At 44.2% G+C, this 27,531-nt stretch overlaps 1 protein-coding gene across 6 annotated transcripts in view; it reads left to right on the plus strand.

Moving 5' to 3' along the window:
• Positions 1 to 3,700: 3,700 nt before the first annotated feature.
• The window catches only part of PAK1 (p21 (RAC1) activated kinase 1), a gene marked incomplete at both ends in the record, with an annotated part of 31,423 nt that continues 7,592 nt past the window's right edge, over positions 3,701 to 27,531 (plus strand). For 3 of the 6 annotated variants that reach the window (XM_081997055.1, XM_081997057.1, XM_081997056.1), the window contains 9 exons: positions 3,701 to 3,890; positions 9,084 to 9,184; positions 10,595 to 10,742; positions 12,461 to 12,498; positions 14,442 to 14,558; positions 14,896 to 15,070; positions 19,200 to 19,263; positions 20,180 to 20,228; positions 22,787 to 22,899. In XM_081997055.1, the coding sequence (XP_081853181.1) occupies positions 3,701 to 3,890; positions 9,084 to 9,184; positions 10,595 to 10,742; positions 12,461 to 12,498; positions 14,442 to 14,558; positions 14,896 to 15,070; positions 19,200 to 19,263; positions 20,180 to 20,228; positions 22,787 to 22,899 (995 nt within the window). Of the gene's footprint in view, positions 3,891 to 9,083; positions 9,185 to 10,558; positions 10,743 to 12,460; positions 12,499 to 14,441; positions 14,559 to 14,895; positions 15,071 to 19,199; positions 19,264 to 20,179; positions 20,229 to 22,786; positions 22,900 to 27,531 lie in introns of all 6 variants that reach the window. The other 3 variants (XM_081997054.1, XM_081997058.1, XM_081997059.1) reach the window with 3 other exon arrangements.

Consider the following 27,531-nt stretch of genomic DNA (forward strand, 5'->3'; position numbering starts at 1 on the left):
GCAGCTAAAACGTATTCCTTCATCTGACTGCAGTTGAAAAGTTCATGTGCTGTTTCATTGCTTCCACTGTTGACTTAATCATACCGGGGAAGCATAAGATGAATTTCTCAAAGCACAGTCACACTGGTGCAAAGAAGGAAGTAACTTGGTCCGGTGACGCTTTGCATTCCTGTTGGGATGAATCACGTGGAGCAGAATGACTCAACTTCAGTGTCGTAGCGCTGATGTTATGCTGGCTGGTGAAGCAATTGCCTGGTGCTCTGAATTTGAGCAGGGCCCACACAAGGGGGGATTGTTTAAAGCCTGCTTACATGTGAATTGGCAGGAGATTATTTTAGGAAGAAGAGAATTTGCACAGTCAGCTAGGCTATGGTGAGGGAGACTGCTGCCTCTCTAACCATTTGGTATGGCTCCATGCTCTGGGCTCTCAGCTGTGCTGGAAAGCCCTGGAGAGGTGGATGTAATTCTGTCAGGACAGGGTTTCATCCACAGTCTTTGAAGCCAACAGAAGTTGGAAGTATAACGATGCTGAGTTTGGAATAGACTGTCCCTCTGTATCACAGTGAGAGGACTCATGTAAGCAGGTTTTTGGTTTTCCCTTCAAATATGTAATGGGAAAAAGCCCTTGGAACCCCTCTAGGATAGTGCTGCTATTACAGGGGAAAACTTCTGTAGAACCAGTCTCTCAATTTTGCAGGTTGAAGGATTCTTCTCACCCCCCATCTTCAAACAGATTAAATAATTCTTGTAGCTCCAAATGTAAGACTTTGAGGAGGAGGAAAGTCTGGGGGCTTGAACGATGGAGAAGAAAGGAGAGGGTGTGCTGTAGGCTTTGCCCACATGAAAATTGCAGTTATCAAATAGGTGTAAAATAATACTGTTTGTTAAACTACATAACTTCTCAGCAGTTACTTGCTTATTCGGGGAATAATGTAAGATAAACAGGAGCATGTACTGCCAGTGTTTCTAGGCCTGCAGTAAAACAGTAATTCACTTGTGCTCTATCCTTTCTGACTAAGGGGTTTTGAAAAACCCTTTTATTGAAGAAACTGTGAGCAGATGGCCCTGGGGTTTTGCACTGGGAAAACTGAGAGTGAGGATGCTTGACATCCAGCAGGTTTTTTTATGTTCTCATGGTCTTCCCCCCCCCCGCCCCCAGCCCTAGGCCAGCCTCTGACTGTAATCTGGGGGCGGGGGGGTGTTCCTCTTCTCACTTTTTCTCCACCCTGGAGCCACATGCTGCTCTGTTCTGTTCCTTGTACCACCCTTCGGTCTGATTCCATTTCCCATTCCCCAATACAGTAGACTTTACTCTGTCCCCTGCTTAGTCCTGTGTCTCTGACAGTAGATAGCAAACACCGATTCTCACCTGCTCAGCTCTCTGCTCGGTGGGAGAGCGACCCAGCAACGAGACAGTCTCCCGTGCCATCTCAGCCGTGCCCTGCAGCTCCAGGAAGTCTGGCCAGTGGTGGAATTTTTGGATGCAGCTTTATTCAACCCCCTGTGGGGTAAACCAGGGTGTTGCAGCAGCAAATGGGATGCCTGCTCCTGGGGAGGGCCATTTGGCAAGCACAGAGCTGCTAACATTCATTTTCCTTCTGCTTCCCTATTTGCAGCGTATTCCTAGCACCCTCCCAGCTATATGCTTTCTTATGGTTAAATAAGCATCAATGCAAAGTATGCAGCTCTTATGTGGCACTTCTGCTTATGCTATTTCAAATGCTTTATTTGTGTCAGTTCAGCACCAGCCACTGACACTGCGATGTGCAGAGCCCATCAATGCGACCTCAGTATCTTCATGTTGCACAGGATGGGTGTGCAGCAGTGGCTGCCAAATTTACCAGTTGGGTTTTAGTTTAAACTTTTTTCCACTGCTTAGGCAGGGAGAGTAGTCGTTTGCTCCGCTTCATGGCTGGCACTTCAGCTGTCACCTAGTTCTGCTCCGTTTTATACTGGAGAATGGCATGAGGCTGAAGCATGAGTGATAGGGGATGCACAGGGCACATGCCAGAACACGCCCGACAAATGCACAGTTAATTTCCCCCCACCCCTCCCAAATGCCAAAACTGTCCCACCGTTAAAATCAATACCCCAAATCCTAGTCTGTCATTTAGAATTCCATTGCGCAGTTGCGTTGGGAGGAAGTGGGGCTGGGCTCAAACCCCTTACAAAGCTCTCTGTGTGTGAAAGCTTGTCCAATACTGGCAGCCCTCCCGTTTAAGAGCAAGTCTGAAGAAACCAGGAACCAAATAAGTGGAGGAGAAGGTGGAGCTGCAGACTCGCCTCGGCTTGGTAGGCGACAGCTAGGGAACTGCTGCTTTCAGTAAAGTCTAACGTGTTGCGGCTGAGTGCCTTCTGTGGGTAGCATTTGCCTTTCTTAGCTCCCTGTAACCGTGAGAGCAGTGTGCCCCGGGTCCGAATATTTCCAGTTAATGCTGAGCATCAGTAGCTTGGCCAAAGAAGTCTTTGAAGACTGGCAGGGTGGTGTCGTGTGGTCGTAGGACCATTGTGTGGTTGTGGGATCTGTTTGCAGTGTGATCCAGTGTGGTTCCTCTGAGTCCAGCCTATGGAAAAGCAGCTCCCTGGAAGCCAGTGGCTATTTCGGCTTTGTAACCAGATTTCTCACTTGCGGAGAGCAAAGCGCTTTTGACTCTGACACCCAATAATTCTCACTGAGTGAAACATCTTCCCTTACTGCTTGTGAAATTCATAAAGCTGTTAAACTGCTTTTTCCACCCAAACAGAAACTGTTCTTGCTTTGGTCTTTGCTCTGCAGTTAACTCTCAGCTTTCTTTTGAGAACATAATGCAGACAAGTTCCAGTTTCCTGAAGGATCTTGCTGCAGCCAGGCTGTGTCTGGAGTAATGCTGATCTCATTTGGGTGGAACAAGCTAGTTGTTGCAGAATAATCTATTACCCTGTTCCAATGCTTCCTTCTTTAAATCTGCACAGCAGGGATTATTTACTTAAGGATTTATGTGTGCGTTGGGGATCTAGTTTCGTTTGACCCTTTCAACAGAACAAAATGCAGTCAACTTTCTGGCGGTTTGAATTGCGCCTGAAGCGTGGCACTACTGCAGAAAGGCAAGCGCCGGCTTGGGACCGGCAAGGGCCACAGCATTGCGTCTGAGATGACGTGGGTACAGCTCTGCGGCTTCCCGGCCATCTCTGCCCCTGAACCAGTTCAGCAGCTTTTTAGCAAAGGAGTCTGAGCGGCTGCATCGAAACTCTTTGAGTGCAAACTTCAGTTTTTCTGCCTCGTGCTGTGCTGGATACTGGTACAAAGCTTTTGAGGTAGTTTTTAGTGCAACTAGCATGGATCTGAGAGGTCTTATGAGCTCAGCAACTTGTTGGCTCCTCTCAGGTATCCCTGTTCTTTGCTACCTCGTATTTACTGCTCTTCCTCCCCGCACTACACTTCTGTTCCATGGTTTGCTTGAGAATTGGCTGTGTGCTGAAACAGGCTTTTCTTAGCGATCAATGACTCAAACGCTTGAACGTAGTCTTGTTAACAGAAAAAAATTGGAGCTTGAATAGAATTTGTCATGCTGACACTTATCTGCATTGATGTGAGGTTACAGTCTAGTCTGCAAAAAACGGCACATGGTTTATTTGACAGTATGTGATTCTAGTTTACCACAAATAAATAAGGCTTCTTGTTTCTTTTGCCTATTCCTAGTAACGGCCTCAACAACTGAAGATGTCTAACAATGGAGTTGAAACAGAAGACAAACCGCCCGCTCCTCCGATGAGAAATACCAGCACTATGATTGGATCGGGAAGCAAAGACGCTGGGACTTTAAACCATGGCTCAAAACCTTTGCCTCCCAACCCAGAAGAAAAGAAAAGGAAGGACCGATTTTACCGATCTATTTTACCAGGAGATAAAAGTACAGTATTTTGTCTCTTCTTATAAGCCTCCTGTCTGAATGTTGCTCTGAATGACCTTAGTTAAGCACCTGATGCTTAGTAATGGTTTAGGTTTTAGAAAATGTTGTGTGTTTGTTTACTGCATAACTGTCTTGGTCATTTGGGGGAATATGTGGTGCTGGCTGGAGATCTGTTTTTTCTAATGATTAATCCTGCCACATTAATCCATCCCAGTTACTCTGTTTCATGCCTTTAATTATGAGAACAGCATCCCCGAATACTGGGACTAGCCCTGCCACCTCCCAGCCTGACTTGTCCTTAATGGTCTTGAAAAATGTAAATTTTTGCTCCAATTACAAGCTGTCCATTTAACACTGGCACTGGCAATTCCTTTGGTGGGGAGCAGAGGGAGATCTTTTGCTTGTTTGTTGTTTTCAACGGCAAATATTTTGAGTTAAGCATGACTAACAGGCCGTCTCCTGCCAGGCCTGTCATATGTTACTGCATGGGCACTTATTCTGTTCTAGTGTTTGGGTCAGGCATTGTCTACTTGCTCTTAAGAATAATCCATTACTGCAAATTGTTGCACATTTCTTGTGAACGGAAGGAAATTTCTTCTGTTACGGGGACTGTAACAGATGGAAATGGAGATAGGAACTGTGAACTGTACATGAAATTCTAATTTTTAAGATCAGGATATTTTATATTTTTAAAAACCCCCCTCTCTCTCATATGAATCTTTTGAAGTGATGTAAGAAAAAAAACTCCATCCCCTAATATGTGCTGGTTTCTTTTTATATCTGACCTGTTTTTTGGAGTTCCTGTTTCTAATCCATCAGTTTTTGGTAGAGTCTGCATTGCAATGGTATCTGGACACTGGATAACTAAAGTCAAGCCTAGGTATCTTCAACTTCCTGGGCTTCAGGAGGGAGGCTGCCTCCTTAATTTTTGTTAGCGAAAAATCTAACTGAAGTGATACTTCCACTAATTAAATAAGCAAGATCTGGGTTAATTTTCTGCAAAATATTGCAACATTCATTATTATTGTTATAATATGGTATCTTCAGCAACTTTGGATTGTTTTACAAATGTGGATTTTTGATTCTGCAATCCAGAAACCCAAGAACTCCATGTTAAAAGTTTGCTGGATCCTGTTTAAAACTTGCCATTATGAGTATGAATCCTGAAGACCTGCAGGATTTTTGTGTCGGTTTATTTCAGGGAGGTGGGTTTTTAAATCTCTAGGCTCAGCAGTTACAGAAAACAAAGAAATCACCTGAAATTTGTAAGAGAGTAGAAGAAGTATTATCTGAAATGCTAGTTTGAACTGGATTTTAAAGGAGAGCTACAAAAGTGAACGGTTTGGGTAAAATCAGCAGACAGACTGCCAGTGATTTGAAGATGCTTGCGTTTACTGAAGATTGGCCAACATGGCAGATGCTTCGAGACATGAGAGATTTTTGCTTAGCCAAGCCCAGCAGAGCCTTCTGTTGTGATACACCTGCCCGAACGAGAATGGTTGCTTCTGTCCTCTAATTCCATCGAGCAAAAAAATACCTTTAACTCTGTCACCTTCACTTCAGATTGATTGATTTTCATTTTATGAAAACTTTTTCTAATCTCACAATGACAACTAAATTCCCAGTGCCTCCTGCTACTTAAACATTAATGAAATTCCCAGGTGTTCAGACACCTCTCTTTGGTTTGTGCCTGAAATAACTTGGGTGTTATTTGTTAGTTTGGCTGGACTAACAGAAGAGTTGGTTTCTGTTCAGTTAGAGGAATGTAATTTTGGGAAAATGGATATGAATCACTTCCATTGTGCTATGACCCCTTGCCAGGCTGCTCTGGAGGTGTCATGCGCTGCCTGCTAAATTTAGAATGTAATTTATAGTCCTGATTTCCTCTGTCCCAGCCTAAACCCCCAAACTGGTATTGGAGAAGATGTATCGGCTTAACACTAGGTGGGTCCTATGTGAATGGATGCAGCGCTTGAGTGACTTGTTGCTTTCAACAGGAGTTGTGAACATCTGAAGTTTCTTGGGCTCAGGGCTCATCAGTGTCCTAGTTGAGGGTATGAATTTGGCTTGAATGTGGCACGTTTTGGCTTCTCTCAGCTCAGCTGCAGCTTCACACAGAGTCAGAGTTTTACCCGCAAGGTGACAGTTTTCCACGCCTGGGAGCCCTTTCCGTGGTCCATGTTAGCCTTACCAGTGGAGAAGACCTTTCTCATCTCAGTATGCTTCAGGCTGGGCTCACGGGCTTGCTTCACAGTGGGACATTGTGCTTCCTAGTTGCAGCTCAAATTGCCAGAGCATCATAAGAAAACTTTATGGGTGGCTCTTTTAATGGGTGGCACAGCGTCAAACGTGTGAGGTTTTGAATGAGAAGGTGGTAAGGTGTTTGTGGGAATAAAGCACTTGGTGGTAGGTGGGCCTTCTTAATTAGATATATGATTTCTCTGTGGGTTTTTTTATACTTAAGATTCTTCAAGGCTTTTGACTCACTGCAAGGATAATACAATCGCTGTAGAAGGGGATTAAGTGTTTAGAAAGATTGGGAGCGCCTGTCTAATCCTTTTTGTCTTATACCTCCTGCTATGAGGTATAAATATCTGCTGTAAAAAGCAATTACGTTATTAATGGTTTAAATATATTTAGCCTTTTAGATCTGTCAGATTTTTGGATCAAAATCTTCTGAAGTTCATTGTTCTCTGAGGCTGTTGGAGGAAAATCTTTGAATTCATGTGCCAGATTCATACATGATCACATGATGGTGAACTCAGTCTGGGTGCTATAAAACCCTGAGTGTGGCAGGCAGGCAGATTAAAAAAAGTGTACAGAGCAATTACGGTTTCACCAGCTGTAATATTATCACTAAGGCAAAGTGATTTTAGCATGAATTTGTGGTAGCTGTCCCAAAGAGTTGTTGAGAGTCAGGGAAAATGGAAAGGGTTGAGATGCTGTGGGAAATGGTTGCAGGAAACTAAGATAATTGGGAGAACATTAACTGCTTCAGAGGTATGAAAACAACCTAAGTCATAAATGCAGAAAAATCTCTTCCTGTTTCTATATTGCATTGTAGCCATACTGAAACTCTCTAGCTATGTGTCGAACATGAACAGAGAGCTGGAGTGTCGATGTGACAGAGGCTATTATGTTATTTAATCAATCCTTTCAGAACTGTTTTTATTGCTCTGTGTAGGTGAGGCTTGTTTAGGCCATCGTCTCCTGCTTTGGATAAGTTAGCAGTCAGCAGTCATCTCAGTTTGCTAGTTGAATGAATACTGGAAGAGTTGGTTGCAGAGAGGGTTGTTGGGATTTGGGTTTGCAGCAGGGAGCTCGGGCTGTCTTATGTAGAAATAAAAAAAACACTTAAATGTATTGACTTCTGGATAGCAACTTAATCCCCTTAAGCTGTTTTTAGAGATATGTTCAGATCTACTGTGGCAGTTGTCCTGGACCGTGTGGTCCACTGTGCGGCACTCCTGCACAGTGGTGCTAGTACAGGTGCCCTCTTCTTCCTCACCTGAGTGATGGGCTTCTAGGCTGAGCGGACACCTTACTCTTTGGCTTGGAGGAACAGACTGATCCTATAGACAGGCCTATAGAATATGGTGCCTCTGGTGGCTCGCTCTGCCTCTCTTTTCCTCTTGCTTTCCACCCACCACTAACGCATGCAGCTTTTTCTGTGTACCTGCTGGATGCAGCTGCTTGTTCCTTCTTTGGCAGGCCTCCGTGCTGCAGATGCTCACCATCTGCTAACCAGCAGCTGCTTCTGTCTCCTCCAAGCTTCCCCCTCTGTGATGGCTCCTCCAGCACTGCAGCTTTCTCTGCTCCTTCCCCTTGGTAACCGTGTTGCTCTTCTGCGATTCAGCTTTCCCCATCCCCTTTGTTTGAAAGAGGAGTCAAAAACAGTCTGTTCCATCTTCGTGTCCCAAATGGAGCATCTGATCCTTTTCTTTCTCCAAAATTGCTCTGTGCAACAGTAACTCTGTAATGACACAGAGAACAGTGCCAGAGCTGGCACTGAAGGAAACAGGATTCGGTCCTTTGGGACAAGCCCTGATTGTCTCTACATAACAAACCACCAGCAGTGTCTTAAATAATTGCAATATTGAGCATTAGACTCACAGGTTTCTGAAATACCTGCGGTTTGGCATTCATGTTGCCAAAAATGCACTGGGGAATGTCAGCCACGAAACAAATTCTGTTTGGCTTTAGATAGAAAAAGTAGCAGCTAGGAAACACAAGTGGTTTAGTCACCTTCACCTGGCTCTGTTTATTTTATAACAGCAAGCAGCAGCAAATCCAAGTAGAATGTGGTTCTTCCTTAAACCGATCTCAATTTCTTGAATACAGTAAATGTTAAAAGGAAGGTGGAGTCCCTAATATGTCATGAATATGGATGAACTTAATCCAAGGCATAATGATAATCTTGTTTGAAGACTTGACTTGAAAATTTGCAGGGTGCATCTGCTTTGATTTATTTTGTTTCCTGTTTCTTCATGACTTCTGCTCCTCACCTGCCAGATTCTGCCCTCCTGCTCTGTGTCTTCAAAGCTTGTTATTAAAACCACATTTAGTTCATTTTGTGAGCAGAAAGATACAAATGGTTTTGCTCATACAAGATTTTGTAGCAGAAGCACGTTATATTTGGGTTTTTCTCATAAACTCTGTTTTGAGGACGTAGGATGAAGAAAGCTATTTATAAGCAGTATTTGTAGTTATTTTGTCCCTGTCTTAATATGAGAGGTGAGTGTATATTTACCAGCATGTAATGTTTTTTTTTTTTTTTTTTAAAGTTGCTTAAAACAAGGAATAAAAAATGTGTTCAAAACTGCATGGCTCCCACTTACTGCCACTGTAGTGCTTTTGACTCTGACCTGTATAAGTTTGAGTGAATATTTCAGGTAAATAGCTCTTGTGCTGTTGCGTCTAGCCCTACCGGTTGATACTTGACATACCCAGAATATCAGTTTCCTTGTCTTATGCTTGTCCTGTGTTAAAGGGCTTTGATTTTTGTTGCCCACTCGCTGTGGCTAATCTTAAGTGAGTTAACAAAGTTTTTAAACATGCTGTTTGCCTGCCCCAGATCAAAATCCTATAGCTAACAAAAAGGGGGGGTGGTTGGGTAGGTAAATTGGAAGCTATTGGGGACATTTTAATTCTTGATGGATTTATGAATTTTTTTGTTGTTGTTGTCTTTTCCAGCCAATAAAAAGAAAGAGAAAGAGCGGCCAGAGATCTCTCTCCCTTCAGACTTTGAACACACTATTCATGTGGGGTTTGATGCAGTCACGGGAGAATTCACAGTAAGTGAATCTGGAGGAGAAGAGAACTATGTGGTTTGGCTTATTGCTGGGAGGAGCCAGGACCCATTAATCTTTCATATAGTAATGCTGGAAAGGCTATTACCATCATCTAGTTTGATCTCCTTTGAAACACATCTGCAGAGGTTACCCACTAATGCCTGTTGAGAGACTGTTTGTCAAACTTGGCACATCCCAGGAGCCCAGGCTGCCAGCAAACTTTCCCTTTCCTGTTTTTCGGCTGATGTGGACAGCAAAACATGGTGTATCTGTCCTCCCTTTCCCTCCCTTCCTCTTCTAGAGCTAGATTAGTTCTACAGCATACTCTGTGTCAAACAAGTGGGGCTCTGAGAGTTCCCCTTTAGGAGACACACAACTGTGCATAACTATTTATGACAGAATGCATATGTGCTGTCTTAAGGCTAAATGACAGATGCTTTAATGTATTTTTTTATTGACAAGCAAAATACTATGAAGATAGAGTTGTATTTCATGAAATTATTCTTCTTAATTTGATTATGAGATAGGATTTAATAGCAGCAGCACTTGTTTGTGAGCAAGCTGGTTTTAGCTGTCTTTAATATGCTTTTTTTTCAGGGACTTTGCTCTCGTTACCTGAATCATGTGTAAAGTTGTGTTCTGCATGTCAGCCTCTAGACTTGCCTGAGTTAACCTAGATGTACTAGTGGGGCACTACCCTAGTGGTGTATCCAGCCACCTTTTTGAACAGGGAGGGTAACTATTGATAAAGTATTCCAGTCACTTGCCACTTCATCTGTGCAAACTGTTCTTCTTGCTGGTGATGAAAGACACTCGTCAGGTTGTACTCCAGATGTATTTATTTTCTGGCTGAAATGATGTCCCTGTAATGAAATTCTGAGCTTCATCGGTGAGGATAACGTCTCTGCTTTCCCAGCTCTGCTTACAATAGGCACCAAACCGCTATTATCAAAGAACTCTAGTACTACAAGGAGACCCAAATGAATGTTGCATGTTCATTGCGCCAGATGCTATACAGTGTACATTACTTCCATAGACTTTCTTGGATATATGTAAATATGTGTATACAGGTGCATAAAGGGATGGTTTTTTTGCTTGAGACTCTTCCTGAACTGCAGCATTTGGGTCTGCTCCTTTCTGTCTTTTGAGTTTTGGTCTTCAAAAGATGTGGGGCTCACCCAGAGCAGAGTAGCATTTGCACGTCCATGTAAAGAATGTGTGACTTGTAACACAGACGGTGGCTAGGAAGGTATCGATCCACTGCCTCTTCTCCTTTCCTCTCCTCTTTTCTCCCTATTTCCCTCACAGCACTGAGTAACCCCGGAAACTGTGTGGCACAACCGTGACGTCAGGTGTGTGTGCTGCGAGCCACATTAGGCTGACTGTGAGCTAACGAGGTACGTCTCCCCACAGGGAATGCCAGAGCAATGGGCACGTTTACTGCAGACTTCCAACATCACCAAGTTGGAGCAGAAGAAGAACCCCCAGGCAGTGCTGGATGTGTTGGAGTTTTACAACTCCAAGAAGATCTCCAACAGCCAGAAGTACATGAGTTTCACAGGTACACAGTGATCAACTCGTACAGCTCCGTCGTCCAACTTTACATTAGTCACTACATGTGGGGTTTCTTTCGTTTAATCAGCAAGTAGATCTGTCTTTTCAAGGAAAATGTGAATGAGATCTCTGTCTGCTCAAGCATCCTTCTTCCTTTGAAATGCCATTCTGTTAATCCTGATGCCCAATATAGCTGCAAAAGAAGTGTCAGTCAACTGGCTAAATCCCCCAAATGCATAGGTTTTCTGAACCTTGCAGCCAGCATTTGTAAGGCAGATCCCAGAGTGCTGGTCTAGGGTTCCCAGTGATGAAAATCCCTGGAGAAAACAGGCAGCTAAATTTTGCACCAGTTTCGCTTTCCAGCATGGGTGTGTATGTTACTTCATGCACGCTTGGGGTGAGGGTCTCTCTCCCATGTGCTGTGATTGAGGAATATGCCTGTCATGGCTTATCCCCAGCCTGCAGCTAAGCCCCACCCAGCCACTCTCTCAACCCCCCATGGTGGGGTGGGGGAGAGAATTGGAGGAGTAAAAGTGAGGAAACTCATGGTTTGAGATAGGACAGTTTAATAGGTAAAGCAAAAGCTATGCACGCAAGCAGAGCACAACAAGGAATCCATTCCCCACTCCCCATGGGCAGGCAGGGGTTCAGCCATTTCCAGGGAAGCAGGGCTGCATCACGCGTAGTGGTTTCTTGGGAAGACAGACGCCATCACTCCGAACGTCCCTCCATCCCTTCCTTCTTCCCCCAGCTTTATATACTGAGCATGATGTCATATGGTATGGAATATCCCTTTGGCCAGCCTGGATCAGCTGTCCTGGCTGCGTCCCCTCCCTCTTGTGCACCCCCAGCCTTCTCACTGGCAGGCCAGCATGAAAAGCGGGGTAGTCCTTGACTGCTTAGCAACAACCCAAAACATCAGTACATCGTCAGCATTTTCTCATCCCAAATCCAAAACATAGCCTCACACTAGCTTCTGTGAAGAAAATTAACTCTATACCAGCTGAAACAAGGACAACGCCTCAGCTCCTACGTGCTTGGTAACTGCTGTCTGAGTTCCTTTAAAAATCAAAGCTGCCAAGGCTTTGTGCCTTTTTTGTATGGATTACCTGCCCACTGGAGGACTCTTGCAACCTCAACTCCTTTTCCCTTTCAACTCTAATTCCTTCCTTTTCCAAATATTAATCCCTACTTTGGCTCTTTTTGAGTATAGAGCCATGTCACCAGAACTGGTATTAATTAGGAAGGCTTCAGGCAAGGATAAAAACACAAATCTTCCCCATATGTGCCTGGATAGTCAGACAAGAAGCCCACCAGTTGACTTGTGTCCTCTGTTGCTGTTCCAACAAGTTTAGGTGGCTGAGACTGAACATTTGCAGGTCCTGGGCTAGCTGCAGTGCCTCTGCTGGTGATTTAGCCCATTGAAAATACTTTGTGTATATAGATGGAGGACAGTACTCATTCGGTGTTGCTCTGGGAAATTCCACCCTCCTGCAGCAGGGATTTGGGGCCCCTACATTTATCTGCATAACTTCTTACCCTCTATTCCCATATCTGCCCGGCGTCAGCTTGTTCGGGGGAGCTGAAGGTAATGCCTAGATTTGGGAGCAGCCTTCTTCCTGCCTCTTCCGAAGGGAGCTTGTCCCTTTCTCTTCTCCCCACTGCTGTTGCATTTACAGCACAACTTTACTTATAAATAACAGTATTACTCTCTGTCTCTTCCAGATAAATCAACAGAGGATTACAATTCATCAAATACGTTGGTAAGCCTTATATTCACATTCTGTCTTAAGATTGGGGATTTAAAAACTTGCATAAAATAGTTAACTATGTGTAAACTTTTAGTTTGCTTAGTGTTTTAAAATCTGAACTATATATATTTGTTTAGTGAATACATGTTTATAAAAACAGGCATGCTCCTTCTACTTTTTTTTCAACTGGGGAAGAATCAAGTAGGCAGAAGTAGCTTTTATTAGTGAACAGTGAATTAGCGAATAGAAATTAGTGGATTAATGAATAGAAATAGTTCTGTTTTCATAGAAGTTGATCTGTTCCTGTACCTAGAATTTGATAACCACTCTGCTTTCAGGTTTTATATGTCTCTACAAACATCTGTGGTATAACAAAGTTTAATTACTAACCTGCAAGGTCTGATTGACCAAAACTGATGTTGATTAGTGTTGATTAACCAGACTGATCTCCAGCAGAAAAGGAAATAAAATGTTCTCCTCTCTGCTTGACCTTTACTCTGTCCTTACCAGGGCAGGCACCACTCCTGTTTGCTTTGTTAGGAGACATGATATGTTTCTGTATGTCTGTGTGACATGGAGGAAACAAAACTTTCAATTTAAGATGATTCATAAAACCCCACAATTCTCTTGTCTCTTGTTTTCTCGCTGCCATGCCATTATCTAGAGTTGGCTTGTTCTACTCCCTCCCGGAGGCAGCGTATTGAGATCTGGCTGTTTAGGACTCTGCAAAAAGAAAAGGAGAACGTTTCTGCCACTGATCATTATTACATGTCATTATATGTCAATCCTCAGGAGTTTAGAATATCTGAGGCTGTTGGATTTTAACATAAATCCTGAAAATAGCAGTAACCAGCTTACTGAGATAGCCCGATGTTTTTGGAAGACACTGGGTAACCTTTTAATTTTGGGGATATTCAGGAAATTCCCAGTACAAAGATGGTTTTACTTGTTGCTTTTAACAGACTAAGTTTTGGTGTTACGTCAAGTGTCCTGTAGCAATTATATGTCAGGATGCTGTGACTTCAAGTATTTTAGGTTCAGTGAAATACTACATTGTTCTCCCCCTCTTTCAGAGAACTTTATTTTAATACTTTTTCCCCTGCCACTCAGGGAACTGATGATGCACAAGCAGAACTGGTCTAGTGGGTTGAGGATCCTGTCAAGTTTATTTTGAAATGTTTATAGTGTAAAGGATGCCATGAACTACAAATCCAGTTTCAAATTCAAAAGGTTAAAAGTGACTTTGATTTCTAATCACAGTAGTGCAAAAAATTCCAAGTAATTTTTTTAACCACTTACAAAATTTTTTATTTAAAAATTATTTTCCTTATTTATCATAAAATTTTCTTTTAGAAAGCAATTTTAAAAGGGTTTTGAAAACATTTTACCAGATTCTTCTTCCAAACTCTCTTATTACTTAGTTCTCAGTCACAATACTGAAGCTGATGTGAACTTGACCTCCTAACTTTTAGAGAAAACATTAAGATTTTGATGCAAATTAAAACATTTGAAGGCTGAAGTCTTCAGTTTGCATTGATCAGGGTTTGAAGCAAGCAGCAAAACAAAAGAGGTAACGTAAACAGGGAGAGATATTTCCAAACCCAGACGTTGTCCCCAGAACTGCTGGGTCTGCTGTGTGGGTGTTGGGAAGGCAGTGAGAGAGCCCAGGTGGGTCTCAAGTCCTTGGGAAGAGGGTTGCCATCCTGCAGGCAGGCAGGCTCTGTCTGAACAGTTGTGTCAGGCAGTGCTTGACTGCCCCTCCATTTCCCACAAAAGCTCAGGATCTTTGGGGTTTGAATTCTTCAGCTATTGTAACTTGCTAGTCTTGTTCTGATTATTATTTTTATGCACCTGCTTCAATGTGGTCTCTGTTAGGAGCTTAATCCAATGTCTGTGATTTTGTTTATAACAAGAGATGGGGTTTTTATTTTTGCTATTTGTGTAATCACATGCAGAATGTGAAGGCTGTCTCTGAGATCCCTGCAGTGCCCTCAGTGTCTGAAGATGAAGATGATGAAGATGATGCAGCTCCACCCCCCGTGATAGCTCCGCGACCTGAACACACAAAATCTGTGAGCAGAAATACTTCCTTCAGCCCCCACCACTGCAGTCACGGTCGGGTCTTGCCTGTGACTCCTCATCTACACTGCCTGGCATGGTGCTGAGCCCTTCTTGGGAGCAGGAGGGAGGAGGTGGAAGCCATTCCTTCTGGCAGAGCACCTTCGTGTTATCACCTGCCTAGTTGTGCGGGGGGATGAGAGAGTCCTTGCATAGTGACATTAGTTGTTAACAGACTAGCTATAGAAATGCACCCTGACAGTAACAAGAACAATAACGAGTAAAGTGTTTTAAATCTTCATCTGACTTGTATTAATATGTATGTTTTTCTCAATTTCTTAACAAAATTAGATATACACTCGCTCTGTGATAGACCCTCTTCCTCCTCCTACCAGAGATGTGGCCACCTCTCCTATTTCCTCTCCCTCGGAAAACAGCACAACGGCACCTGACATGCTGGTCAGGAACACGGAGAAACAAAAGAAAAAGCCAAAAATGTCAGATGAAGAGATCTTGGAAAAATTAAGTATGTCCTTTTTTAAAAAAAAAATTAAATTCCAGGTCCTGCTGTGTTGATTTCTCAAAATCTTAATAAGCTGAAATGTTTTGACATTCCCTTACTGAAGGCATTGTGTTGTGACTGTGTGCCAGAATTGGGGGCAGATGGAAGGAGGGAGCATAAATGTAAGCTGAGCACCTGTGATGCCAGCTTAAGTCCCTGGGGAGTTACAGATCCTCAGGCTCTGCAAAACAAGGCCTGGTTAAGTAACATCTGCTTAACTATCAAGTCTGAGATTGTTCCACATCTTGATATTCTGTAGCTCTGGAGCATGGATGATTATATTCAGTGTTAGACCTAAGGTGAGCAGAGCTTCCTACTGTATCTAAAAGATGGAGAGAAAATTAATGCATCCCCGAGTTCACCTTCCACAGTACCTTGATGTAAAGTGACTTGGTTATTTTTAAGTGCCCTGACATTGTGTGGGTACCCAAATTAGCAGTTGTTTCTGAGAAACATGTCTATCTATTGTGTCCTAGTGACTTTAACCCCCAGTTCATGGGTCTTCTTAAGTGCTCCTCTGCTGCCTGGTATTTTTGGGTTATGCTGTGGCGTATCCAACAGCTGAAGCAGCTCTTCTGTGCAACTGCTTGTTATCCTCAGCCTGGGCCAGTTTTTATTTGGGTGGAGCATTTCTAATTCTTTGAACTACTAATCCTGTATTAATGACTTGCATGCCTTGCTTGTCAGTTGATGTAAATTGTGTTAGCTCCCCTGTGGTCAGACTGGTCTCTGTGGTTGAGAGTATGCCCCTAAAGGTCAGTATTTTAGTAAGCAAAGACTAGTAGCTAGTAAAGGAAAATCTAATCTGAGGGTATAACTTAAAAAAAAGAAATTAAACTGGCGTCTGAGTACCTCATTCCTCTAAATAAAGCCTAAATTAAATTGATAGCATGTTAACTGGAACTGCTTGCTATTGGAAAACTCATACCCATAGTTTCAAAACAGCAACTTCACTCACTTAATTAGCGGGACCTTTGTATCATTAAGGATTCAAGCCATTTTTGTGACCAGGTAGGGCAAGCGGGGACTGTGGCAGGAAAAAGGTGCTATCCTAATACAAATAACACTTTCTGTCGTTGTTAAGAGAAATGTTCTGCTCTTAAGAGTGTCAGGTGGCAAATGTGCCTTCTGACACCTTTTTTGCTCCAGCAAGTGGTGTTCAGTGCTGAACTGATTCTTTAGCATTGAGAGGTTTTGTTATAAATACGGGGGGGGGGGGGGGGGGGGAGTTGGGGTTAGAGAAGTTCAGTGGCCACTGTTAGATGTTAGCTTCCCAGAAGCAGGCTAGTCAGAAAGATGTGATGAAGTTTAATCCTGTTGTAAACTGATGTTTTTCCATTGAGGACAGTGGAACTTGTGCAAAGACACACAACCTTTTCATGTTTTGGTTTGACCTGTGAATAAAATAACTAAAATCTTAAAGCGTATATATATTTACATATACTGAAGATGTGCAAAGGTTAAAAGGAAGCCGATTAGTCTCCACCTCTTAGAATTAACACAGCATTGGTGCAGACATTAATGAATCCTTACCTGATTTTTTGGGAGGTAGGAAACATTACCCCATTTTACAGATGAGAGCATTAAACAATGCAAGACTGCCAGTTGCCTCTTGGCACTGCAGCACTGTCCTGTCACTGCTGCGGGGAAACATTTGCCTGTCTCACAGTCTGAAATTGTAGCCTATGTTAGGCTTTGAGGGAAAGTTTATGAATATATGTCCAGAAATGCTTGTCCTCAGGGCAGACAGCATCGCTTCCGTAATTGTACAGTGGCGTTTATATAGTGAGATTTCTCTTCCCTCCCTCCTCTCTAAACACGGACCATATGCCCTTCCCTTACCTCTGTGTGCCCCAAACCCTGTGGGTTTGGCCGCTCTCCAGCGGCAATTGAAAATAGCCTGCTTTTACTCTGCTTGCTACTGAATTTCTTGGCCTAATGACCATGAGCAGTTTCTTTGCCAATATACATCTGTTTAGGCTCAGCCCTAGACCCCTGTGGAAGCAGCACCATATGTTGGCAACTTGAGTGACTTGCAAACACCAGCTCAGGTGCAGCTCTGCATCCCTTGATCCTGTTAGCCACTCTGGTGCTGTTAGAGAGGAGACTTGCTCCCAGCTGAGCTCTAGGAATTGTGGGCTTCTGATTTCTTCAGCCTAAAAAGGGTGCAATTCCTGCCTGCCATAGAGGTGTTATGAATATCAGTTAATGTTTGAAGGGAGCACTGAGTTTCAGTGATGCTCCTTTTGTCACCTTCTCCAATTTACCCTCTGGCAACCCGCCTTATAATTCGCAGGACTTCAGTGCATCTATGCAGCTTGCCAGCCGCCTGCCCTTGTGCTGTGAGCTTCCTGCCCTCATACAGAAAACGTTTTCCTCGTGGATACCAAATCCACCTTGTGCCTCAGTGGCCTCTCACTGCACTGTGTTACAGAACACCAGGCAAAGTGCTTTTCCCTCTGAGGGATGCAGTAATACACTTTGTTCTGGCTGAACAGCCACATTAGGGGAGAATGAGCTGAGATTGCCTTGGGTTGCTCTCCAAAACCAGAGCAGTGCTGCAGTCACATGGCAACTGCTGCTAAAACCTGCACTGACTGTTGGGTTCCTAGAAGAACAACTGAGCAATGCCCAGGCCAAGCCTGGGGAGGTTTGGCTCTGAAGGGTCTCTCCAGCTTCCTCCCTGAGTCTTGCAGCCCAGTCATTCGGTTGGTAATGGCTACGGTCCTGCTGATATGGAAATGTTGTAAATTACAGAATCACAGGATCATTAAGGTTGGAAAAGACCTTTAAGATCAAGTCCAACCATCAACCCAACACCACCAAGCCCACTAAACCATGTCCCGAAGTGCCATGTCTGCACGTTTTTTGACTACTTCCAGTGGTGGTGATGACTCCACCACCTCCCTGGGCAGCCTGTTCCAGTGCTTGACCACTCTCTCAGTAAGGAAATTTTTCCGGATATCCAATCTAAACCTCCCCTGGTGCAACTTGAGGCCATTTCCTCTTGTCCTATCGCTAGTTACTTGGGAGAAGAGACCAACACCCTTGTCGCCACAACCCCCTTTCAGGTAGTTGTAGAGAGCGATAAGGTCTCCTCTCAGCCTCCTCTTCTCCAGACTAAACAACCCCAGTTCCCTCAGCCGCTCCTCATAAGACTTGTGCTCCAGACCCCTCACCAGCTTCGTTGCCCTTCTCTGGACACGCTCCAGCACCTCAACATCCTTCTTGTAGTGAGGGGCCCAACACTGAACACAGGATTCAAGCTGCGGCCTCACCAGTGCCGAGTACAGGGGCACAATCACTGCCCTGCTCCTGCTGGCCACACTATTTCTGATACAGGCCAGGACGCTGTTGGCCTTCTTGGCCACCTGGGCACACTGCTGGCTCATATTCAGCCGGCTGTCAGCCAGCACCCCCAGGTCCCTTTCCGCCGGGCTGCTCTCCAGCCACTCCTGCCCAAGCCTGTAGCGTTGCATGGGGTTGTTGTGGCCCAAGTGCAGGACCTGGCATTTGGCCTTATTAAACCTGATACAATTGACCTCAGCCCATTGATCCAGCCTGTCCAGGCAAAATTACTTTTATTTTTCCAGAAATTGCCGTGGTGTAGGGAAATCTTTGGCTAGATTTGTAAGAAGCTGTTGGCTCTAAGATGAACGAGGCCCCAGCCTCCAAATTCAGAGGACTTTGCAGTGTGGGGGCATCTTGGATAATCCAGTGTATTGGAGCTGGGGGCGACTTTAAGTTGCAGGTTTACAGCAAATAATTGTATTTACATGTGTGAGGTCTATGTATACCCATCCTGTGCCTAGCAGTGTGCAGTCACCAGCTGCTAGTGAAGATTAAAATCCGCTTAATGTCTGTGTTCCACCATTTCTGTGGGGAAATACTGTGAGAGCGGAATGCCACAGCTGGTGTGTGTATAAATAATAGAGGACTTCCTTGGTGTTCGTGTGCCTCTGGATTTCTGGCAGGTGGCTCATAAGGCTCAGCAGAGCCCACGGTGGCCTTGGGGCTGCTCTTAAAGTACAGTTGGTTCTTACAGCCGTACGACACAAGTACTTAAAAAATCCCTTTTTTTTTTTTTTGGTAGGAAGCATTGTGAGTGTGGGCGATCCAAAAAAGAAGTACACGTGTTTTGAGAAGATTGGACAAGGGTTAGTATATGTTCCTTCTCTGTCCTATACCTTATGCTAAGAAGGAAGCACTGAGAACAGGCTAAATTAGTTTGCTGGAAAAGCTGTTGGTGATGCTTTGGAGAGTTTATTTCATTTGGTTGGTTTTGTTTTCTTTTTGCAGGTTTTTTGGTGTTTAGGTTGCTTTGGTGGGTGTCCCCCCCCGGCTCTTCTCCCTTTCCTGGCAAAGTCTTGAGTCACAGGGATTGGGTTTTTTGTGGGATTGTGTTTTAATATATGAAAATATGTCATTAGATGATCAGGTTGCTAAATATAGCTGCAAGCAGGGAAGGAACTGCTTATTTTCAGCATGCAAGACAATCTTCAAATTACAGATTTTCTTTCTGAATCAACTCTCCTCGACGTGGGTGTTGTGCCCCTCTTAGCAGGGTAGGGGGAAAGTAGGGGTTGAGGGGGAGGCTGTAGTGAGGCAGATCACTGAGATCTGCTGTCAGCTCCATGTGCTGAGGCTGAAGCTCCCGTCTCCCTCACTGATGCCACATTTGTTTACTTTAGCTGATCCTATCTGCTCTGTGATCATGTTGGACACTCTGCAAGCCGGGGGCGGTGCAGTCATGCCGGTTTAAATGTGATCAATTCATGGTCCTACAAGCTGTGCTAAGTTGCTGGTTTAGCAGAGAGGGTTTGGATGACCACAGTGTCCCTTATTAGGAGCTTTGTTCCCCATAAATTCTCTGGCTTCTGCTCCAACAGCAGTCTTGGCTCAGAAATATTTCAGATGTTATTTACCACTGGAATTATTGCATGAAAAGGAGTGGGACTGAGAGCACTTCAAAGAGACAAGTGGGAAGGGGCATGTGGTAAGCATTGAATCTTGCTATGAGACATTTAATAACTGTTCGGGGGTTTGTTCTTTTCTTTTCTCTTTTTTGTACAGAGCCTCAGGTACAGTTTACACGGCAATGGATGTTGCTACGGGACAGGAGGTGAGTGCTACCAGAATGCCACAGCAGTGGATTTTGGATTGTGTCCTAAAAGTTCAAGTTGATGCTACAAAATAAAGACAGTCTTTCAGGGGTTCATGACATCTTATTTTGAATGAGGTATTTATTTACTTACTAATAATGAGGAATGGTTGAGTGGTCCGAGCAGAGAACTGGAAAAAATTATTTCCCAAGTTTTGATTCCTGAATCATTTCATGTTTGTAACGAATCTTTCTGTGAGCACAAAGGCTAGAAGCAAATGTTCAGACTGGATAGTTCAATAGAAATTTCTCTTCATCCCCCAGATTCCTGCCTGTCCCCATTTAAACTCTTTTATATGCCCTCTGCTCCTTTCCTTCCTACGCTTATACCAGTTGCCTTGCATAGGAATAGTCCCTTTCCCACCCTTTGCCCACTTGCTTTCTGCCCTTGAATTGAGAGACTAGGGATGTCTGTCTGGTTTTTCTCTCCCTCCCGAATATTGAAAAGTGCTCTGCGTATTGCATGCGTGTGTAATAAACTAGTAGTGACAGATATGCAGCATCTGTGGAAACCACTATTGCTAGATGGAGGATTTTTAAAGAGGAAAGTTTATGCATTATTCCAAATATATTTATGGAAGTCTGCAGCAATGCATGTTTACTTTGCATTTCGACAATGCCAGGGTTATCCAGCAGTAAATTTCATAATTGTGCTTTTTGCTGAAACTCCTTCACCCTCTTTTTTTCAGTTTCTGAAAAATACAGTTTAATTGCAGCCTCTGAGGAAGGAGCATTGCATTTCTTTTGAAGCAATGAGAAATTTTATAGGAGGAAGAACTCCTTTGATGGTTTTTTGCTTTCTTTCTGGTCCCATTTGGTAATTCCCTTGTGAATATTTGAACCCTTATACTACAACAGACTTTTAAATCATTCCCATTGCACTGGTGTGATTTGGCTCTGGAAGTTTAAATTTGCATTTGGGATCGCTGTAACCTTGGCATGCTGTTGACCTTTCCTTTCTGTGAAGCGCGCTGCTACCAGTCCTTTGAGCTCTGGAGCTAAGTGAACAGCAACACATTTTGGAAGCAGCGGAATGAAACTCATTCATTTTGCACTATACAGGAGCCTTGGCAGCTCCCAGGGCTAAGAATACTGAAGATTTTCACTGATAATGGCTATCTAGTATAACTACAGCTGCTTATTTTCTATTTTAATGCACGGGACAGTTTTAGGTAAGGAAAATGCCCCCATGTGCGCTTGGACCATGGGTCTGCCTCGGAAGAGGAGTGAGGAAGTACAGGAGCCTCTCTGAAGCTCCCTCAGTATTGGTCTGGGATTTCTTTATCTGCATCAAATACCTTCTCTCTCCTCTTCATCCTTCATTCTCCTCTCTGGTCTTGCGCAAAGAACGGCATGGAGTTTTTGGTTTTGTCTTCTTTAAGTACTGTTTGGCAGTCCTCATGAATACTGTGGAAAAACAGCGTGGTGTCTGTCTGTTCTTGCCTTCTCATGTGTTGGGTTTTTTCTTCCCTGCTATACCATCAAAATAATAATTGTATCCATCTATACTGGCACTCTGTGGCTTGTCTCTTTTAATCCTTGCTTTTGTGAGCTGGAGTTACTGGCTCCCATCCTTTCACCTAGGCCTCTTTTTCTGCAAGTAGCAGTTTGGTAAAGGCATAATTACATTTTGTCCCCTTTGTCTAAATATTGTACCAAATACAGTTGGGTTGTAATGCCTATGGGGTGTTTCTGCCTCCTGCTGAGTAGTCTTACTGATTTGAAGGCTTGCCTGAGGGCCAGGTGCTCTCATGAAGTACTGCTAGCATGGAGAGTTGAACCTAAGAGTTAAAAACATGTTGTATCCTCCTCTTTTTTGTGCATATATGTGCAAAGTTGGTACAATGAAGCAGGCAGAAAACTGCTAAGCCAAAGGGCTGCAGCTGATGAATCTGCCCCTATTTTCCTTCAGTTATGACTGGGGAAAAAGCTAAATACAAGTAATTTATTTTCAGCCTTTTATCTAAACACTGGTGCTTCTTTCCCCCAGGTCTTGCTGTGACAAAACAAATTACCACCATGAAGTACTAAGCTTAGGCTATGTTATTTACCCTTTCATGCATGGCCGCCCTGCTGTATATTGCTAGAAGCACAGATTCGCACAGTAGCAGGGGAAAAAAAAACCCACCAAAAAACTTCCAGAAACATCCAATCTAAAATAAAATTAATAAGAATGGTTTAAGAAATAAAAAGTTTTTGACATACCGGTCCGTATTCGTAAGGGGATTTCTTCCTTCTTACCAAGAAGTTGTAGTGGAGATGGCCATCCAACTGTGACATAAAGGTCCAGTATGAAAATAGCAATTCCCTTTGTCCTTTTTGGCATTAAGTATCCTCCAGCATGTGTGGAAATTGATTGTCTGCAATAAGTCACAGAGGCTGAGCAGCCCGTGATGAAAAAGTGTTTTCCCCCTTCACATGAATGCAGGACTAAAAGCGACTAAATAATCGACACTGCTACTGGCAGGTTTCTAGGGGACTCCTGTAATAATGCTTTACTTGGTCTTTCTTCACTGCAGGTTGCAATCAAACAGATGAACTTGCAGCAGCAGCCCAAAAAAGAACTGATTATTAATGAAATCCTTGTGATGAGGGAAAACAAAAACCCCAACATTGTCAACTACTTGGACAGGTATGTCATGATTTGAAGAGTTTGCAAAGGGACTCTGGAAAACACTTCCTTGCCTCTATCTTAAGGGATACTGTCACAGCTTAATGCAGGTATACGACAACCTTGCGTTGTTCAATGCACGTGGCAGTGTTGGGGTGTGGGTGGCTTGGTGATCTCTCTTCCATATCCTGGGAGAAACAGGTGTCTGAACTGGTTTTAGTGGGGTATCTAGGCTGCTGGCAGCAAAGGCATTAACAGTATGCTGTCAGGACTCTGTTTTTCAGCTCTCTCCTTTGGCAAATTTGACACAATGTGCCATTTCCTTCCTGCTACTAGAGGAGAAATAGAAGTAGTTTGAACTGTGTTATTTGTATTTGCTTTTGTCTTCTTTCCTCTTCCACTGAGCAATGCTGACATTCTGCTTGTGGAGGAGCAAACTCCTTCCAGTGTTAGATGTAATCTTGTCCCTGCGGTTGTCCGCTGAGGTTTTTGGCACAGCAGCATAACAGTGACGGGGGTGAATGACATGCGACACAGAACCAAGCAAGGCCACTTTCTTGTGGGTGTGAAAGAGCGTGAAAAGGAGACCTGGTACAGACGTAAGAACTCTTTGGAAGACAGAGGGAATGGGGTCATTCCTTGCTTAGAGCTGGACTTTCTGGGCTCATAGATGTGCTGTGACTCTCCTGCTCAGCTTTCGATATGTCATGTCCGTATGTGACTGCTCCTCCTTGAATCCCTGCTTCTCCTTACCGCAAGAGCTGCGCCTGATAGCTTATCTATGCACAGACTTGCTCTGCTTCTTGAGCCGCTGTCCCTTGGACTATGACAATAACAGAGCAGAAGCAAGCAGCACAGTGGCTGCTGTGCTGAGGGTAAACTGTTTTGAAAATAAACGTGTAGCCATGAAAATTCTGATCACTATAGCTCAAGGCAGTAAAATCACAGAATCACAGAATCATTAAGGTTGGAAAGGACCTTTAAGATCAAGTCCAACTGTCAACCCAACAGCACCATGCCCATAAACCATGTCCTGAAGTGCCACGTCTGTACCTTTTTTGAATACTTCCAGTGATGGTGATCCCACCACCACCCTGGGCAGCCTGTTCCAATGTTTGACCACTCTCTCAGTAAAGAAATTTTTCCCAATATCTAGTCTAAACCTCCCCTGGTGCAACTTGTGGCCATTTCCTCTTGTTCTGTTGCTAGTTACTTGGGAGAAGAGACCAAAAATGCCCAAGTCTGCAAACAAACATGTCTCTGAGAGCTCTTCCCCACAGGATGTTAATGGTGTACAAAAGGGTTATGGTAGCAGTGCTGCCATCATCAGCTGTTCGGACGTTGACTGCTTTCGAAAGAGCAACTGGTAAATGTGCTGCTTTGGGGGTAGGGAGCTGCCTTTTGAACGTACAAGAAATTCTTGCATCTCTCTTGTTTGAATTCCAGGAAACAGTCACAAACTGTCAGCACTGAATTCTGGGGTGTACTGAAAGCCCAACAGGCAAAAGCATTGCTTCACCATCAACATAGCATTGGTGTGTTGTGTCAAGCCTGTGTCATTCACCGTATGTTAAAGATATAGTTAGTTCCAGGGAAGCTGCAGCAGGATTTTCAGCCTAGTGGTCCTTATGAACTACAGGTTTGGCTTTTTGTAGAGTAAAGAGTGCCTAGATAGGGTGAGCTGCAGGCTTTAATCTTGGCAGCTCAATTTTTTTGAAGATGCAATGGAGGGATGTGACCTAGAATCTCTTTTGGAAATCTGAATGTGTTGCACGCTTGTTTGCTCTGCATGTATATCAAAATCCTATCAGCTGTTTAACAGGCTTTTAATGTCTTAGCCAGAAAAAGTGCTTCTTGCATACTGCAGCATCAGTTGTGATGTGAAGTTATGTGGTGCTGTGTCCTGTGCATGGCTGTAAAGAGCTACTTTGTTGAAGGGATGGAAAGACTGCTCCTGAAATTTTGTGGAAGGGTTGTGGGCACAGGGAAGTGATGCTGGGCAGACGCCCTCTTCTTACAAAGAGCAGAAGGATGTTAACTGTGTAAAATGAAACAAGTGGTAAAGAAGAGTTAAGAATTGAATCTGGGCTGAAACTGTTTATTTCTTCTGGCTGATTAGAGGCTTTGTTTTGGCAAAACTGTTTGAGACACACATTATTCCCATTGCCTTGTCTAGCCAGTACATCCCAGCTGTAGGGTAGCTGCATGTCCTGCCGTCTTGTTCAAACTTCCAGCAACAAAAACTGCTGCTTTTGTCCTCCACTTTCAATAATCTTTTTCAAAGGGATTAGCTTTTGTTTGAGTGCTGCAAATGGGCAGAGTGGCAACTAGGATGAACGTGGGGGTTCTTGTGCCTATTGTGCCACTTCAGCTTTGCAACTGCAGGATCCTGTTGCTGGGGACCTGCATCCCTCCTGCCTGGCCTAATGTGTCTGTTTGCTTCCTGAGCGCTGATTTAAGCTGATATTTGAATGCCACTTGCTGCCTTCTGCCTACTGCTGTTGCAGAAGGAAGTGCGAAGGAGGATGTGCTTGCCACTGTGGGACCCGGTTTCTTTTTTGCGGTTCTGTTTTTGACAGTGTCTCCCCTTCCAAGTCCCTAATGGGAGCTGCAAGATAGTCATCAGTATAAACCAGCTCTCTCACTTCTCTTTGCCTCAGCTCCTGCCCTTATGCAAGGGTTTCCTGTGCTTTATCCTCTCTTACCTGCATGGCCTACTTGCTCGTGGTTAAGACAGCTTTTCCGCTGCAGTGTAAGTGGCCAGTATTGCACAAAGGTGTGCTGTGACATTTAAGATAATGACATGGTCTAATTCAGCTCTACTTAGGAGCTGAATTTAGAAGTGTCCAGCTCTGAAGACAGTGACACTAGTTTTCCTGTGCAGACAAGCAGCCACTTGTACTGAGTTACCTTCTGGAGGTGCCAGTTTCTTTCTACTGTGTGATGGAGGCCCTCAGAGCCCTGCTTCTATCCTCAGGCATCTAAACACAGTCATCAGATGCCCAGTGTTAGGCAAAGCAAAATCCTGTCCTTTGGTTTCTTTCTTTCTGAAGAACTCTCCTTAACCTAATAAACCCCACAAATCCTCACTTTAAGTGGTAACCACTGTTACCTTTGCCCCAACCCCAAACTTAACTAGGGCTAGAAGGTCAATGAATAAAGCTGAAGATCTATGACAGTCATGCTACAAGAAAACACTGTTTTCTTTCCAAGCTAACTTCATGTTTGCATGTTGGAGGCATGTTACTGGTGCAGAAATCTATAATGAACGATCTTGCTTTTCTGGGCAAAAACAAATTTTAGAAAGTTTATCAATGAAAAAGGACTATGACTGACTGGTGTGTGCTTGTGATAGGAAGGGCTTGGTGGACGCCTTCCTAAGGTATCTAAGTGGAAGCTGAGGAATACCTTACAGGAGCAGACATTACCTGCTCCTGCAGATGGATGAAGAGAAAGCTGCAGACCACCTCCTTCTTCCTCAAAGACTTTCATCAGCTTGTTTTTACTGCCAGACTTGTTTTGGAAGGTGACTGTGGGTGACAAGGTGTGACACCATGCTATGCCTGACATCACATGGAGAGCAGCACGTAGCTATATGGACTTTCTGGTGGTGTCTCTGGAACTGCTGACAGTGGTTTTGAGGAACACTTACAGCAGGCAGCTCAGTGACTGAAAATGGCCTCTGCTGTGGCAAGAGAGTGAAAAGATACTCGAGACGGTATACCACCCAGTCTTCTGAAATGACATTTGCTCGGTGGCAGCTGGCGTGGGGCCACCGTTAATTCCACCTTCCTGTGTGTTGTCAGATCTATCAATTACTGAGGTTCCTGGGTCTTGGCACATGCCTTTGGCTGCTCATGGCACAGCTTTGGTTCACAGTGTAGTTCTTGGCTCGCTGCATCTCTTTTGGCTGCAGAGAGAGACCAGCTTGCTCCCAGCATGTGCAGTCTGAGATTGTCATGCAGGAGCGGTGGAGCCCATTCTGCCCCCATCCTTACAGTCAAGTGGATTTGGGCTGCAGAGGGTGCTCTTGGCAACGAAGGGAAGTGTTGTGATGTCTGGGGTGACACTGGTTTGTTGAGAGGGTGCTGATAAAATCTGGAGAGAGCCTGGTTTGGCAAGAGTGATGAAGAAGCAGCAACAGCATAGGGGCAGGAAGGAAAGGTGTGGATGGAGTTGGCTTTCAGAGTCTGTTAGAAAGTAGATGACCCTGCAGAGTTGGCAGGAGTACTTCTGAAAGCAATTCTGCTGCTCCTTTGTCACTCCTAGGGGCTGCTGTGCAGGTGATATTGCTCCTGCTGGGGTCTGTGGTGCCAGGGGAGAAAACTGCCTGTGCATCAGCTTCTCTTCCACGGTGGAGTTGGAGACCATCTGCTCCAGGAGCGTGGCCCTGTGTCCTCGAGCTCTGCATCCTAAAAGAAACTCCAGCCTCTGCCTCCCTGCGTAGTCTTCAGCATCACTAGGCCAAGATACCATCTCTGTCTCCAATATTAAAAGCTCTCCATAACTCTAACACTTCTGTCACACAGCTCAGACTATAGTTCTTATTTTGTGGGAGTTTTTCATCACCTCAGGTGTTGGCACTGTGTCCTTTTAGGGTTAAAGCGTGCCTCCTGCCCACTCCTGTGATGTCTCATCTCTGTCTACTTTCCA

Source organism: Phaethon aethereus (genome assembly GCF_964289735.1).
Source record: "Phaethon aethereus genome assembly, chromosome: 1".
Classification (NCBI taxonomy): Eukaryota; Metazoa; Chordata; class Aves; order Phaethontiformes; family Phaethontidae; genus Phaethon; species Phaethon aethereus.